The sequence below is a fragment of the Schistocerca serialis genome, chromosome 12 (assembly GCF_023864345.2).
Source record: "Schistocerca serialis cubense isolate TAMUIC-IGC-003099 chromosome 12, iqSchSeri2.2, whole genome shotgun sequence".
Lineage (NCBI taxonomy): Eukaryota > Metazoa > Arthropoda > Insecta > Orthoptera > Acrididae > Schistocerca > Schistocerca serialis.
The window spans coordinates 80368948-80387380 of NC_064649.1; the positions used below are offsets into that span (position 1 = coordinate 80368948).

Below are 18433 nucleotides of genomic sequence, written 5' to 3' on the forward strand. Positions count from 1 at the left end.
CTCCACGAGCACTGTTCGATGCGCTTGTGCTTTGTCATCTACCTGGATCATGTTTGACAATGCTATACATAACCTCATACGGTGAGAGGTGGGAGCACATAAGGCACCCAGCGAACATTTCAAACACGTTTTAGTGGTCCATGTGTTATGTTGTGAGGAGGCATAATGTTGCATTGGCATACTGATCTCCGAATCTTTGAACACAGTACACTCACAGTGACAATGCACTACTTCCCTATGTGCATCATGGGTCATTTGGCCCTGCCATAGTTTTAATGGATCACAATGCAAGACTGCTTTAAACTGCACAAAACGAAGAGATCCGGAATGAGAGGATATTCAGCGAATGGGTGGCCTGCTCATTCTCCAAATTAAATTCCATCGAGCACATGTAGTATGCGTTGTGGAGATGTACGGCAGCATGACCACGGGCACCAATAACTGTCCAACATTTGTAACATGCTATGCCATTTGTGGTGATCACACACCCTATTAAGAACCATGTCCCACCATTTGTAATCTCCAGGAGAAAATCATGAATTGCACTGACTTCGGTGTAATTATAGTCATCGAATGAAAGTGACCTTCCTGTTCGTGTCATTGTGTATTTCTCTTAGTTACCTTCTGTACTATATTGTAGTGGTTCTTTCTGTGATGGTCCAAGTTTTACTGAGCTATCTTATTTGGCAGTGCTGCATCATGAGAAAGTTACTTCCATCCTTAACTGCTTCACAGCAGACTACTATAACTGAGATCTATTGCTCATGTAGGGACAGTAGCTCAGTCTAATTACAGCTCACAGAGGCATTTAACCTCTGTTAATCATGCAATAATAATTCCTGACATAGTTACCTGTGCAGATGACAGGTGTCATCCACAACATAAATGGTGCATTTGGATACTTTAAATGGTGTATGTGAATGATTTAGGAGTGTTTTATTTGATTCTAAATATAATACACTTAATACACAAATACAGAACGGCACATGCTAGCTAACAAAGTGTTTTATTTAAATTTAAATACAATACACAGATACAGTAAGACATGCACTAGGTGACAAATATTTTTAGGAATTCTTCGTAAATAGCTCCAGTACATCTCTGATGGCAGCCAACTTGGCATTCTTACTGCCAACACCTCTATCGAGTGTGCTATAAAACCCCAGAGATCTCAAGTGCAAACTGAATTGATTTTCACTCATGGATAAGTAGCACAATTCAAGTTCGTTGCCCTTTGAATTTTCCCACAACTCTGATAAACTCTTCCTAGAATGTCTCCGATACCCAGACAGACATTAAAAATCAAAGAAAGCTCTGATCTCTATAACATCTGTTCATTTAGCATTTCTTAGCTAAAAAAGTTACTACGAACTTCACTAATGTAAATATTAGTACGTGAAGCAATAACGAATATTATATTTTCACCCCAAAATAGCTTCATTATATGTATTTCTGTCTTTCTTATACATGCTTTGTTTATGGGTCCAGGTAAATGCATAATAATACTACAAGAACTTGTTCTAACATTGGCAGGATATTTACTTTTCCTCCATTTAGCTATTCCATCTTTTCTTAAAAGAAATATGTCCTCTTGAATTACTTCTTCCTGTGATTCATATTCATCATTTTCAGGTACTTCTTGTTCTTTTCATGAATCATGACCACTTTTTTGTACACAATCCTCGTTTTCTGAGTCAGCAATATCATCTCAGGATCTCCATCACCCAGCTCATGGAACCATTTTAGACATTCATCAAGATCTCTGCTAAACTCTGTCCTAGCTTTTTTTTAACTTTTACATTTATTTCACAAACTAAAAGTATAGGAAATATTTACTTTTTGTAGGTAAGTATTCCATGTAAAAAGCAAATTAACTATAACTACGGACAAGAATGTTGGATTGAATCTACAAGGGTAATCCCAAAAGTAAGGTCTCTGGTTTTCTTATAAGTACATAGACCTGTATATTTCTACAATGGTTTACAATAGTTTAGACCTTGAACATTTAGCTATTTTTCAACATAATCACCATTTCTGTCGATGCATTTTTGTAGACTCTGTGGCAGTTTTTGTATGCCCATGTCATACCAGCTCGCCGCCACGCTGTTCAGAAAGTTATGAACCTCTTCTTTCACCTCGTCATCAGAGCTGAATTGCTTTCTGGCCAAATGTTCTTTCAACCTAGGTAACAGGTGATAGTCACTGGGCGCAAAGTCAGGACTATAAGGGGGGGGAGGGGGGTGATTATGTTCCACTGAAACTGGTGCAAGAAAGCAAAGGTTTGCCGAGTGATGTGTGGGCGAGCGTTGTCATGGATGAGAATGTGTATACCCTTGCTCAGCATTCCTCTTCTCTGGTTCTGAATTGCCTGTTTGAGTTTTTTCAGAGTCTCACAGTACCTGTCAGCGTTAACTGTGGGCCCAGCGATTCAGCTCTGACGACGAGGTGAAAGAAGAGGTTCATAACTTTCTAAACAGCATGGCAGCGAGCTGGTATGACATGGGCATACAAAAACTGCCACAGCTTCTACAAAAATGCATCGACCGAAATGGTGATTATGCCGAAAAATAGCTAAATGTTCAAGCTGTAAACTGATGTAAGCCACTGTAGAAATAAACATGTCTACGTACTTATAAACAAGAATAGGAGACCTTACTTTTGGGATTACGCTCGTAGGAAAGCAGTAGAGTGACATGCACTTTGTTTGTTTCAGATTGTAGCAATAGTGCTCACATGGATGGCCAGTGTCCTCCAGGCTATAGTAATATCTCAGAAACAATGCAGCCCTGCATAACTGAAAGCCAATGATGGTTGAAGCTAACAGATGGAGAGTTAACAGAAAGATAAAAAAAATGGCATGAAGTAAATCCAATCCAATCATTCACAAAACATTGGGAAAATCATGTGGATGATGAGTGTCATCTGCACAAGCAATGAAGGGCTAAGTAGTCATTCTTCCCATGCTTCACACCCAAATGGATTGAGTACAAGGGGAAGAGCCTTCTGCCATGCACTTCACAGTGGGTTTCCAGAGTATGTATGTAGGTATAGAAATTGGACCAGCAACCTCATGTTTACAAGTTCAAAAATCTATGCAGCTAGGGATCGCTTTACCAAAGGGGTCAATATTTCTTTCTTTTCTTCTCTTTTTTTTTACTTCAAAGCTCTCAAAAATCATTTAAAACAATCAGTTTTACCAAATGTTTTTGAGAAGTGCATCATACTGTTTTAACAGATGGGAGGGCAGTAACCTTTAAATCCTACAATCATGAGGAAAACTGAGGGCAGGTAGTCCATAATGTTGCTTTGTCATATTTCAAATGATCAGTGATATATAAAAGACAAGATATGCACACAAGAATACACTTTCATAGAGTGACAACAGCTTCCCTCCACTTACCTGTTCCTCCTCTCTATCCCGACTGACACTCAGAGAAACAGCGTCTGTCCTGAGAATGCGCGCGGGTCATCAGAGAGGACGAGGGCGGAGACGAGGTGCGCGAGCCCGCGCTCCTCGCCGGCAGAGAGCCAGTGCACCACGACAACCGCCTTGCGCAACTTCTCGTGGTGGCGCGCCATGTGGCGGCCCGAGCGGTGCAGCTCCAGTGCCGACACACCACGCATGCCGTCACCCTCCGGGTGCTCGATCACGTGCACGATGACACCCTGCCGACAGAAGTGTACCACAAACTGCCGCCTTGACCTACGTGACAACTCATTTTCGTATCAGTTACCGAATGGAGGAATCACCAAACAACTGCATATGGTATGTAATCTGGAATGATGGTCAGCTGTATGCATACAAGTAATTTAAACTGCCTCAAAAGCAAGTGTGCTAGTTGTAATATTATCAGGAGTATCACAGGGTTCTACTTTGTGAGGTATTGGATTGTTCACTTATTTTGATTATTTTGATGCCACAGTATCAGTCAGTACCGTTTGCAATTTTTGCATCCTATGCCATCCGTTTGTAAGCAAACAATTTAATTTTAGGTTGTTCATTTATATTTTCTAGAGGCAAAGTTTTACACAGTTTAAATGTGCTGTTCTGTTAGATTGGATGTATTTTTTCTGTAACGTTATTTATTTATTGTTTTATAATTGTACAAGGTGGTGAAAGGGATGTAGGCAGAAATGGAGATGTGATTGTCAGGAGTGACTGAGAGTCATAAGTTCTAATAAACTGTATGCGATTATTGCGGTTTTGGCTTTACATTAGGACCCTTAGGAATGGATTTAGTTATACCCAGTCACATGGGTGACAGCGGTGAGAGGCAAAAAAAAAAAAAAAAAAAATATATATATGTCTGGGGCAAATGCTGAATAATAGAGAGAAGCAGAGGTAAGTTGCAAGAGTGGGGGGCAGATGGCTTAAGCTATCTCCTCTGTAGGAGGTGGTAATTACCAGATAGTGTAATTCTGAAGTCTGTCTCTGCAGACAGACATGGGAGGCACTCACGTGGCCTCTCTCTCAAGCCTCCTAATTCAATATTCAAAGAATGCTGCACTTAGTACAGGCTCTGTACTGTTTTTGCACTTTGATCCATCAATTCCAGCACTCATATGGTGGCATGTGTAACTAGTGATAAAAACTGGAAGACAATAAAAATTATTAACTTGCAGGGGCCCACATTGTAACTAACAACTGAGGTTGTACATCATTTGGAAAGTTTTAAACTAGGTATACTATAGGTCACACTGTGTCTCTGTAAATGAAATGAGTTTGAGTACAAATAATAATATTAATAACTCTGATATCAATTCTGCAGGTAGCACCTACATTACCCCTCATTATGAGGGGCACTCTGTCTGAACAGACGTCGGATGGCACAATGGTACTGCCCAACTGCCATGTCATCCTCACCTGATGAATGCAGATATGGAGAGGGGGTATGTGGTCAGCACACCGCTCTCCCGGCTGTTTTCAGTTTTCGTGACCGTAGCCACTACTGCTCACTCAAGTAGCTCCTCAACTGGCATCACAGGGGCTGAGTGTACCCTGCTTGCCAACAGCACTCGGCAGATCTGGACAGTCACCGTCACCCATCCGAGTACTATCTGAGCCCAAGAGTGCTTAACTTCGGTGATCTGATGGGAACCACTGTTACCACTTGCAGCAAGGTCACTGGCTTATGCACGCTTCTACAGCCTTGCGTTTGTCCTCTAGCCATTCCTGCTTAGACATTTTGCACTTTTTGCCATCTCATTTTTTCGTCGACTGTAATCCGTTTCACCTGCTTCATTTGCTACATTTTTATATTTTCACCTACCATAAGTTAGATTCAATATGTTGGGTGTTGTCCAATGATTTCTACTGGAACTAGTCTTTTTGAATATCTGATCCTCTGCTGCCTTCTCTATTTCATCTCTAAAAGCTACCCACTCATCTTCAACTGCATTGCTTACCCCATGTTTCAGTCCAACATTGCCAAATGCTTGCTCTGAAACTCTCAGTAACTTCTGATTCCTCAAGTTTATCCACAGTCTATCTCCTTCATTCCTTCCTTTTTGCAATTTCTTCACTTTTAGTCTGCAGTTTGTAACCAATAAATTATGGTCAGAGTACACATCTATCCCTGGAAATGTCTTACTGTTTTAAAACCTGGTTTTGAAATCCCTGTCTTACCATTATATTGTCAATCTGAAACCTGCCAGTGACCCATGTCTCTTTCACACATACAACCTTCTTTCATGGTTTTTAAACCAAATGTTTACAATGATTAAATTTTGCTCTGTGCAAAATTATACCAGGTGGCTTCCCCTTTCACCCCCCTCTCCCAATGTTCTCCCACAACATTTCCTCCTCTTCCACTTACTACTACCAAATTCCAGTCTTCCACCACTATTAAATTTTCATCAATTTGAATTATTTCTCATCACACATTTTTTCAGCCTCTTCATCATCTGCAGAGCCAGTAGGTTACAACATGTACTACTGTGGTAGGTGTTCGCTTCCTGTCTACCTTTGTTAAGATAATGTATTCATTTATTCAGCGTAGCTTACCGAGACTCCTACTTTCTTGTCCATTGTTAGACCTACTCCTGTATCACCTCTGTCTCTTTTAGTATTCATAGCCTCATTCACCTGAAGGGAGATACTTTTCTTCCTGCCACTATACTTCACTAATTTCCTCTATACCTAATTCTTCAAGCTACCTACACAACTAAGTTATCTAACATTCCACACTTTGATCTGTAGAACATCTGTTTTGTTTCTCCTGATCACATCATCTCCCTCAGTGTTCGTTGCCTGGAGATCCAAATGAGGACTAATCTACCTCTGGGATGTTTTACTCAAGAGGATGCCTGCATCATTATGCCATAAATTAGAGCTGTATATCCTTAGGAAATATAATGGCTGTGTTGCACTGTGGTTGAATCTATGGTACAGCTATGTGTCGCATAGAGGCCTGCGAGCCATTCCACCGTGGCAAGGTCCGTGTTGTATTCTAATGGCCCTGGAGGCAGTATTAGTAGTAACCTCAGTCTTTATCAGTTGATGCAGTTATCCATAATAATGAAGCCCCATAAATAAAAAATCTGCATAAATATTCAGTCATGGCATGATAAAATTTCAAAGTGGTGCATAGATTGGCAACTTGCTTTTAATGTTTGAAAATTTAAAATCATCACTTCAAGAAAATTAAATAATATGTTACAATATAACTGCAATATCAATGAGTCACAAATTTGATTTGGCCAACTTGTACAAATCGCTGGGTGTAACAATTTCTACGAATATGAAACCTAATGATCACGTAGCCTCAATCAAAGGTAAGGTAGGTGGCAGACATTGGTTCAATGACAGGATATTATGAAAATGCTGTCTACAAGGGAGACCACTTACAAATCAATTACACTACCCATCATAGAGTATTGCTCAGGTGAGTGGGACCCATACCAAATAGGGCTGATAGGGAATATTGGATGCATGTAAAGAAAGCAAGCACAAATGGTCACATGTTTATCTGCCTCACTGAAGATCACCAAGGAGATGTAAAAAAACTGAAATGGCAGACACTGGAAAATGGATGCAAACTGTTTGAAAATACTTCGAAATTAATTTGTTGACTGTGAATTCCTTGGCATCACCTATATTAGGTATAGATCTACTACCCAAAAGAGACATGAAAATTTGTGCTGGACTTGGGACTCAAACTTGGATTTCCTCTTACCGTGAGCGGTCACCTTAACCACTTCAGCTATTTGTGCACGCTCTCTGGACTGACACAAACTGCAATATATCACACTATCTATGTGGCCACTTATTTCATCACCAAATGCTCCCACCATTACGTGGATTCCCGCAGCAGGGAGAACGAGACGATGAGGAGTTGAGACCAATTTTACTATTGAGTCCATGTAATGTTGTGAGCATTAGGTGATGAAATTAGTGGAGTACAATGGAGGATGTAGACAGTGTGACATATGGAAGTCTGAGTCAGTACGGGGAGCATGCATGGATAGCCAAAGTAGTTAAAGAGACCACTCATGATACATGGGATATTTGGGTTCAAGTGCTGGTCCAGTACAAATTTTCATATGTCACTACTGAGTATTAAATCTACACCTGATACAACTTATATCAAAGAATTAGCAGTCAGCCAATTAATTTTGAAGTATTTAGTACAGCTGTGGATTGTCAACAGTGGCTGTTCTTTTCACAGCCCACTTGCAAAGTTTCACAATTGAGCTTTAAGTGAGGAATCTATGAATATAGTACAACTGCCTAAGTTCTGATGCCATAAGAATGGCACCTGTTACAACACACGAGGATGTGTTTAAGCTACTGTTAATCCTGTATTCCATAAGTGACTGGGACAGGAAAGATCCCACATATCTCATGGACTTCACAGTGGTTTGCAGAGCACAGATGTAGATTTTGTCAACACTGTGTTTGAGAATTTATGTGGGTTTTGGTCAGCTTATCAAAGTGTCAGAAATGGAATCTTTTCAAGGGCAGACATGTATCATCAGTGTATTGGAGAACACCGTGACAGTATTTAGTGGGCAGGATGCATTTCAGTCAGTTACTTTTGAACATCAATGACCATTAAGTGATATGTAGTAATTTGCAGGAATATAATTTCCTTTCTGAAGGTGAATTTATTAATGGCGAAACTTGTAGAATTTAGCATTTGCAACCACTGTAAGACTCAATCCAAGTGGCTAATCTGATTGAAAACCACTGTTTAAACCGAATAATAGTGAATAATACACGCGCCTCAGAAACAGGACTGTCTTAACTGGAACAGAACTCAGAAAAGAAAACCGGACTTAAGATTTGGAACATGGAATGTAAGATGTTTGTTCAGGCCGGGAAGCATGCAAACTCTAGTCAGCCAACTAGCAAAACACACACTACAAATTGTGGCACTGCAAGAAATCAGATGGCCAGGAACAGGGTCTATAAGAACAAGTACAGGAAGTATTCTACATGGAGATTGTGGTGACCACCGAGAATTTGGAACAGGCTTTTATGTCAGTAGCACAGTGCTAAACTTGGTAAAAGAATTCAAATCCATAAATAACAGAATTTCATACATAACAATTGGTGGACAAAGCATAGATGTGACCTTTCTTAATGCACATGCTCCTTGTGAAGACAAAGATGAACTCATGAAAGAAGAATTCTATAGTCAACTGCATCTCACGCATGACTCACTGCCAAACCATAGTATGGGGACTTCAACACTATGGTAGGAAGAGAGACAACTTACAGGCCTGTCATTGAAAATGCCAGTTTACATAAAAAGGTAATGACAATGGTAGCCGTTTGATTACATTTGCTACAGATCACAACTTATGCATATCTAGTACCATGTTCCCCCATAAAAATATTCGTAAGGGGACATGGATATCATCTGATGGCCACACTGTGAACCAGATAGATCATGTATGTATCCAAAAACATTTTGCAAATTGCATCAAGGACACCAGGTCATACAAAGGAGCAGACTTTGACACTGATCATTTCCTAGTAATAGCTAAAATCAAAACCACCCTGAATGAAGCAGCCGCAAAAGTTTAGGGAAAACAGAAAAAACGTAACCGAGTATGGATCAACCAGATAGGTGAAAGAAAAACTGAGAAAGAAGGAGAGCCAGAAAAGAGTGGTTAGAAAACATGAACAATATACAACTAAAAGAGAACTTCACTCGAATAAGGAAAGAAACATCAACAGTTCTCAGAGAGGAAAAAAGGAAATATTACAATGACATACTTAACGAGGCAGAGGAGGATCTCACTCAGCGCAGGACTAGACAAATGTATCAAAACGAGAAGAAATGTACCAAAAAGTATGTAAAGAAAGAACAGTTGATTAAAGATGAAAAGGGGAGAACACTAGTGAATGGAAAAGAGAGAGGGCAAAGATGTGCAGAATATTTCTCCCAGCTCCTAAATTGCAAAGACCCTATAGAACTTCTTCCTTTTGAGTCCCCTCACACTGTGGACACAGAAGTGACTACTCCCACTGAATATGAAATTACACAAATACTCCAAAAATTAAAAAATAATAAAGCGGCTGGGGAATACCAAATTGTTGCAGAGCTCATAAAAATGGAGAACTTGACCTTGTAAGAACCATGGTAAGCCTCATACGGCAGGTTTGGGAGCAAGAAAGTCTCCCAGAAGTTTCGAAAATGGCCATCATTACTGAAAAAGAATGGCACCCTGGTATGTGACAATTATAGGGGAATATCTCTGCTAGATATCAGCTATGAAGTGCTATCTTTATGCCTCCTAAATAGGATACTACCACTTGCTGAAGAAGCTGTAGGAGATTACCAATGTGGATTTAGACGCAACAGATCAATGGTGGACCATCTATTTACCCTACGTCAAACAACGGAGAAATGCTGGGAATATAATACAGACATGCGCATGCTCTTCATTGACTTAAAAAAAGCCCTATTACAGTGTACACGGGGGACTATAATCAGAGTACTAAAGGAATTTCAGTTTTCATCTAAAATAATCCACTTGGTGGCAATGTGTCTAGAACAAACACTCTGTTAAGTGCAGACAAGTACTGGTCTACCTGAACAGTTCGAAGTTTGAACTGGCCTCAGACAGGGAGACGCCCTCTCCCCTATATTATTCAACCTTGTACTTGAAAAAATAGACTGGGAATTATGAAAACTGATCCCACTGGAATATCCCTACACAACATGTCAATGACCCGACTGGCATATGTAGATGATATAATACTAATCAGCAGTAGCAGAGAAGAGCTCAGAAGAATGGCAGGCTCATACTGCAAGATTGCTGGTAGGGCTGGCCTGCAAGTCAGTGAAGATACAACAGAAACATGGTCCCGAGCAAGTCAGAGAGAGATGGGAACCTGCTCACGGTGGACAATCTCCAATTCAAAAGGTCAAATGCTTTCAAATATCTTGGTAGTCTCTGCAGTGATCAGAACCACTGTGAAATTGAAATAAATGCAAGAATTGTTGGAGGCAACAGAGCATACTTCAGCCTTTAGGATGTGCTGAAGAAAAGATCCTTGTCAAGAAGTTTTAAGATCAGGCTGTACCAAAGTATGATTATGCCAGTGGTTATCTACAGTGGTGAAAGCCTCACCTTTAGGAGAAAAGATGGAGAGAAACTACTTGTTTTCAAACGAAAAATCCTCCGAAAAATATATGGTCCTGTGATAGATTCACAGGGCCACAGGGGAAAAAGAATTACAGGATTTGGTGGACACCATTGCAACTAACGGAAAAAAATATGGAATGAAAATTAACACAAATAAAACAAAAGTATTGGCAATAGGAGGAAATAAAAATTGTGCTGAATGGAGAAACACTAGAACAGGTGCAAAATTTTAAGTATCTTGGAAGCAGGATAGACACCGACTGGAAGTGCACCACAGAAATTAAAACAAGGATAGCAATGGCAAAAGAGGCGTTTTATAAGAAAAGGAGAATCTTCTGCAGCGGTATGGACAGAGAACTCAGAAAGAGACTCATAAAATGTCTTGTATGGAGTGTTCTTCTATATGGCGCTGAAACATGGACTATGGCGGAAGATGGAAAGAATTAGTTGGATGGACAGAGTAAAAAATGAAGAGGTACTGAGAAGAGTGGGAGAGAAAAGGCAGTTACTAGATGTAATAAAGAGAAGAAAAAGAAATTGGATTGGACATATATTAAGAAAGAATGACGGACTGATAAAAACAGTTTTAGGTTACGTAGAAGGGAAAAGGAAGCGAGGAAGGAAGAGATTCCAGATACTGGATGACATGATGGACGGTACAACATACAGCAGCCTTAAGAAGGAAGCAATGGATCGCAGAAAATGGAGAGGCAAAGGACCTGCTAATATAGCAGATAACTGATGATGATGATGATGATGATGATAGATTCACAAACAGGGGAATGGAGAATTCGAAAATACCAAGAATTAAAAGAACTTTACGCACAGCCTGACATTATAAAAAGAATAAGAAGAAGAAGGTTGACCTGGGCTGGACATGTAGCAAGGATGAATGAAGGGAGGATACCCCATGATGTGATTCTGGGAGCTGCAGCTGGAAGGAGGTACCGCAGAAAATATGCAAGGACAATATTGACAATGACACCGAGGACATGGGACTAGGAGCGGGAGAGTGATGGCAGGAAGCTCGCAACTGGAAACAATAGAGGAGGAGTGTGGAGCAGGCATATGGTCACTAAGGCCCCAGTCACAGATAAGTAAGTAAGTAAGAAAGATTATTAAGTTGCTTGATTTCTTGTATTGCTATAAAAAAAAATAGTAAAATTTAGCAGTTTATTTCACCATTTTATAAACAATTATTAGCCATAGTTCCCTACTGCAGAAGACAGAAATATGCAGAATGACAGGTACACAGTAAGAACAACTCCTGTCCCATGGTCCTGGTGTAGTGTCTACTTTATGTGATCAGTTGCCACATTTGATACATAAATTAAGGTACGGTGGTGTTGTATAGTCCTGAATTTTCCCTTTTGGAAGTAAGGGCCATTTTGATGTAACTGATACAACAGGAAGTCGATGAACTGGTCAATACCAGTACATTATGAACTGTCTGACACCCCCATTTGTGCAGTCAAAAAAAATTACTTTTTCTAAAATAAAGAAGTTACTCAGCATTCCAAAATATCGATTACTAAATAATTCACAAACATAGATACTGCCACAAGCTGTGCTGCAAGCAGTGTGGCACTGTGGTTAGTGTCATTGATCAGTGTGCTGTGGGTTGCTAGCTCAAACCCAACCACCAGCAGTTATTTGTATTTAATATTTGTCATTTCCGGAAGGTTCTCAAAAGTTCCTACATTTTTAATGGTTGCATATTTTGAGATATTCCATGTATGTCTACACAGCAGCACTCTCCACCTGAGAGTTCAGTGTTGTTCTGTTCTGCTCTGCTCTGGTTATACGTGATAAACATGCTTTCACTACTAAATGTTGTACTTTCCCAATGATCCTGCTTCCAGATTTGGACTCGAGTCTGGATAGCATGTCAGAATATAAATATGTGTTTCTCAGTTTAATAACAGTGAAATAACATTTTTCACATTATATGTAGCAAATAATGCAACACTAATAATGTATACTCCACTGTTTATTGTAACCAAAGTCTGCATATGTTTTATGCAAAAAATGTAGTTTTAGAAAAACTAAAATAGACACAGATAAAACCTATTAAATAAATAATATATAAATGTGGGCAAGTGTTAGAAGTAGCAATATGTGAAAAAGAAATGTAGAATGTGACTAATGGAAAAACATTAAACAGTTATTACATAATTAATAATAAATATAAGAGCTAAATAATTTCTGATTAAAAAGTTTTTTAAAAAAATGCTGTACTGTAATGAAGTTAATCAAGATGGAACTTTGATTATTATGAGGTATTCTGCTGACTGTTGTTAGGGTATAAAGGTATATGTGACAGAGGCCATGTGAGATTGATTTGACAAGCAGACTGCACATTTAAATGGAAATTTATGACAATAGTGTGGAGCTAGCTGCAAAAACCTGAACCAAAACATCCAGCTATTGAGATAAGTTTTAAAATGGGCTTGCAGTTCAGTAATTTAACATTGCTGTCATTATTTCTGGCATGTGGTTCTGTTATAGGTCGTAAACTGTAAAAACACTCAAGACTGTTACACTGATGATAAATTATATTTTTGGACATTTTAGACGGAATGCAAATGTTACACCAGTCATTTCATCTGCTCATAATTTCAGTTTTCGCACACGCATTTTTATTTCATTTCGATAAATTAAAGTTCTAATTTCTCAAATTCCCTGTTACCAACTTGACAGAAAATCCTAGGAAGTTCTGGTCTTACGTTAAATCAGTAAGTGGATCAAAACAGCATATCCAGACACTCTGGGATGATAATGGCATTGAAACAGAGGATGACACGCGTAAAGCTGAAATACTAAACACTTTTTTCCAAAGCTGTTTCACAGAGGAAGACCGCACTGCAGTTCCTTCTCTAAATCCTCGCATGAACAAAAAAATGGCTGACACTGAACTAAGTGTCCAAGGAATAGAAAAGCAACTGAAATCACTCAACACAGGAAAGTCCACTGGATCTGACAGGATACCAATTCGACTATACACAGAGTACATGAAAGAACTTCCCCCCTTCTAACAGCCGTGCACCGCAAGTCTCTAGAGGAACGGAAGGTTCCAAATGATTGGAAAAGAGCACAGGTAGTTCCAGTTTTCAAGAAGGGTCGTCGAGCAGATGCGCAAAACTATAGGCCTATATCTCTGACATCGATCTGTTCTAGAATTTTAGAACATGTTTTTTGCTCGCGTATCATGTCATTTCTGGAAAGCCCGAATCTGCTCTGTAGGAATCAACATGGATTCCGGAAACAGCGAACGTGTGAGACCCAACTCGCTTTATTTGTTCATGAGACCCAGAATATATTAGATGCAGGCTCCCAGGTAGATGCCATTTTCCTTGACTTCCGGAAGGCGCTCGATACAGTTCCGCACTATCACCTGATAAACAAAGTAAGAGCCTACGGAATATCAGACTAGCTGTGTGGCTGGATTGAAGAGGTTTTAGCAAACAGAACACAGCATGTTGTTCTCAATAGAGAGACGTCTACAGACGTTAAAGTAACCTCTGGTGTGCCACAGGGGAGTGTTATGGAACCATTGCTTTTCACAATATATATAAATGACCTAGTAGATAGTGTCAGAAGTCCCATGCGGCTTTTTGTGGATGATGCTGTAGTATACAGAGAAGTTGCAGCATTAGAAAATTGCAGGAAGATCTGCAGTGGATAGGCACTTGGTGCAGGGAGTGGCAACTGACCCTTAACATCGACAAATGTAATGTACTGCGAATATATAGAAAGAAGGATCCTTTATTGTATGATTATAGGATAGCGGAACAAACACTGGTAGCAGTTACTTCTGTAAAATATCTGGGAGTATGTGTGCGGAACGATCTGAAGTGGAATGATCATATAAAATTAACTGTTGGTAAGGCAGGTGGCAGGTTGAGATTCATTGGGAGAGTCCTTAGAAAATGTAGTCCACCAACAAAGAAGGTGGCTTACAAAACACTCGTTCGACCAATACCTGAGTATTGCTCATCAGTGTCGGATCCATACCAGGTCGGGTTGACAGAGGAGATAAAGAAGATCCAAAGAGCAGCGCGTTTCGTCACAGGGTATTTGGTAAGCGTGATAGCGTTACGGAGATAGTTAGCAAACTCAAGTGGCAGACTCTGCAAGAGAGGTGCTCTGCACCGCGGTGTAGCTTGCTGTTCAGGTTTCGAGAGGGTGTGTTTCTGGACGAGGTATCGAATATATTGCTTCCCCCTACTTATACCTCCCGAGGAGATCACGAATGTAAAATTAGAGCGATTCGAGCACGCACAGAGGCTTTCCGGCAGTCGTTCTTCCCGCGAACCATATGCGACTGGAACAGGAAAGGGAGGTAATGACAGTGGCACGTAAAATGCCCTCCGCCACACACCGTTGGGTGGCTCGTGGAGTATAAATGTAGATGTAGATATAGATGTACCCACCTGCTTCTCAACATCGAGGACCGTGGCCAGGTCGAGCAGCTGCCCGTCCTGCGAGATCTCGTGCACATGGAAAAAGACCACCGTGTTGTATGTGGAGGTGACCGCTGGTGCCGCCGCAGCAGTGGCGGGCGGAGTTCCGGGTGGGGAGTCGCCGGGCTCCGGGAGGCTACCCGTCGTGATGCGCGCCAGCTCACCCACCCGCGGGGTCAGCTCCTCCGCGAGCAGCCGTGCCGCCTCCGTGTCTGCTGCCGCCACCACGCACACACGTGTGCTGCGCTCTGCAGAGACGGGCGACTGTCGTTCAACTCCGGTATGCAGTGGTATAAATAGAGGGTTATTTTAAAAGGTGTCTAGAGGCAACGGAAAACATAAGGTTATTATTATTGCAGTGATGGATAGGCAAAGCCTCCTAGTTTGTTTCTGCATAGAGTACACTGCGGACCATTAAAATTACAAGACCGTGAAGACAGCATGTAACAAATGTCAAATTGACACCGAGAGTACCACATGTTCGAATAAGCAAAAGATTACCATTTCAGCACAACCACAGAAAGTAAGTAGGAGTAATGCCATCTACAAGCTGCAAATAGCAATGATTATGCAGTGAGTTTCTCTTTTATAAATTGCACCTGAATATTGCTTGTTTTTGAGAAGAATGTATTAGGAATTGTATAAGGAGGAAAAACATCTACCGACATATATCAGAATTCAGGAGTGGCATTACTGTGGTCTATTGTGATTGTTGTTTATCATTTCATATTGCAGCTCATCTTGATCGAGGTCTCACAACTATAATGACACAATGGAACTGATGGGTTCAGGAGCGGCATACTAAATACCATGTATTTAGTGAACGAGACAACAGACAGTTTATGCTCAGACACACAGGATCATACAGGCACACTAGTACCTGACATCAGGAAATTGGTTTGGTTGCGAAAACACACTTGACCTCTTAGCCACAATAATCCTGATCTAATAGAGAGTGTCATGACGGACACAGGGATTAGTGAACACAAGGTCATTGTAGAGAGGCTCAAAACCATATCAACCAAAACCACTAAAAATAAATGCAAAATATATCTATTTAAAACAGCAGATAAAAATTCGCTGATGCCTTCCTAAGAGAGAGTCTCCATTCCTTTCAAGCTAATTATGTAAGTGTAGACCGGATATGGCTCAAATTCAAAGATACAGTATCGACAGCAATAGATAAATTCATACCACGTAAGTTAATAAGAGATGGGACTGATCCACCATGGTACACAAAACATGTCAGAACACTGTTGCAGAAGCAACGAAAAAAGCATGCCAAATTCAGAAGAACGCAAAATCCCCAAGACTGGCTACGTTCCACGGAAACTCGAAATTTAGTGCGGACATCAATGCGAGATTCTTTTGATAGTTTCCACAATGAAATATTGCATGAGTGACATAAAAGTAGATATCTTAGGTGTTACGAAACAACTAAAATCACTTAAGAAAGGCAAGTCTTCCGGTCCAGACGGTATATCAATCAGGTTCCTCTTAGAGTATGCAGACACAATAGCGCCTTTCTTCGCAATCATATACAACTGCTCATTTGATGAAAAGTCTGTTCCTAAAGACTGGAAAGTAGCACAGGTCACACCAATATTCAAGAAAGGAAATTGGAGTAACCCATTGAATTACAGGCCTGTATCACTGACCTCAATTTGCAGTAGGATTTTGGAGCATATACTGTACTTGAACATTATGAATCACCTTGAAGAAAATGACTTATTGGTACATAACCAACACGGATTCAGAAAATAGCTCTTTATTCCCACAAAGTAATGAGTGCTGTCGACAAGGGATCTCAGATCGATTCCACTTTCACAGATTTCCAGAAGGCTTTTGATACCGTTCCTCACAAGTGACTATTAATCAAATTGTGTGCATATGGAGTATTGTCTCAGTTGTGTGACTGGATTCATGATTTCCTCTCAGAGAGGTCACAGATCGTAGTGATAGACAATAAATCATCGAGTAGAACAGAAGTCATATCTGGCATTCCGCAAGGTAGTGTCATAGGCCCTCTGCTGTTCCTGATTAATATAAATGATCTAGGTGATAATCTGAGCAGCCCCCTTAGATTGTTTGCAGATGACGCTGTAATTTACTGTCTAGTAAAATCACCAGATGATCAATTCCAATTACAAAATGATCTAGAGAGAATTTCTGTATGGTGCGAAAAGTGGCAATTAGCACCAAACAAAGGAAAGTGCATGGTCTTCCACGTGGGTACTAAAAGAAATCGGATAAATTTTGGGTATACGATAAATCCCACAAATCTAAGGGCTGTCAATTCGACTAAATACCTAGGAATTACAATTACGAGCAACTTAAATTGGAAGGACCACATAGATAATATTGTGGGGGAGGCGAAACAAAGACTGTGCTTTGTTGGCAGAACACTTAGAAGATGCAACAAACCCACGAAAGAGACAGCCTACATTACACTTGTCTGTTCTCTGCTGGAATATTGCTGCATGGTATGGGATCCTTACCAGGTAGGATTGACGGAGGACATCGAAAAAGTGGAAAAAAGGGCAGCTCATTTCGTGTTATAGTGCAATAGGGGTGAGAGTGTCACTGATATGATGCACGAGTTGGGGTGCAGTCACTGAAACAAAGGTGGTTTTCTTTGCGGCGAGATCTATTTACGAAATTTCAATCACCATCTTTCTCTTCCAAATGAATAAATATTTTGTTGACACCCACCTACGTAGGGAGAAATGATCATCATAATAAAATAAGAGAAATCAGAGCTCGAACAGAAAGATTTAGGTGTTCCTTTTTCCCACGCGCCATTCAAGAGTGGAACAGTAGAGAAGTAGTATGAAAATGGTTCAATGAACCCTCTGCCAGGCACTTAAGTGTGAATTGTAGAGTAACCATGTAGATGTAGAAGACAATTATTTACACAACGTCTGTAGAAGCACAGACTGTCAGCAGGGCAATCCTCATTTTGTCTTCCCCTGCCACAACAGCACAATGTAGCTGTGGGAGAGCACAGACCTGTCAAGCTATCTTTAAAAACCACCAACAATTGTTCATGTCCTATAAGTTTTGTTCATTTTTTCAAATGATAGAAGCTGTCCCTTCAGTTTCAGTGTACCAACAATCCGTACACATTGTATGACAAATTTCTTTGCACTTAAATAAAAATATTAGTTCTGTGCAGGCTATCAGTTTCATCACAAACTTTGCAGTTCAGTGAATAAAGCTGCTATGTGGGCTACTGAAGTGCAGTATACATGACCTTTACTGGGACTGAACTGATGTTACAGGTTGATATGGTATCTTCCTCATATAATTTAATCTGTAAGGTCAGCACAGTTTTATAGTAATACCAACTATTGTTGTTAAGTACAAAATCT

General features: G+C 40.3%; 1 protein-coding gene across 1 annotated transcript in view; it reads right to left on the reverse strand.

Moving 5' to 3' along the window:
- The window catches only part of LOC126428245 (D-ribitol-5-phosphate cytidylyltransferase-like), a 60916-nt gene that overhangs the window by 14528 nt on the left and 27955 nt on the right, over positions 1–18433 (reverse strand). Inside the window, exons 5-6 of the mRNA XM_050090160.1 lie at positions 15033–15310; positions 3401–3666 (exon numbers count right to left, since the gene is read on the reverse strand). Coding sequence (XP_049946117.1) covers positions 3430–3666; positions 15033–15310 — 515 coding nt within the window. The 3' untranslated portion in view covers positions 3401–3429. The remainder of the gene's footprint in view (positions 1–3400; positions 3667–15032; positions 15311–18433) is intronic.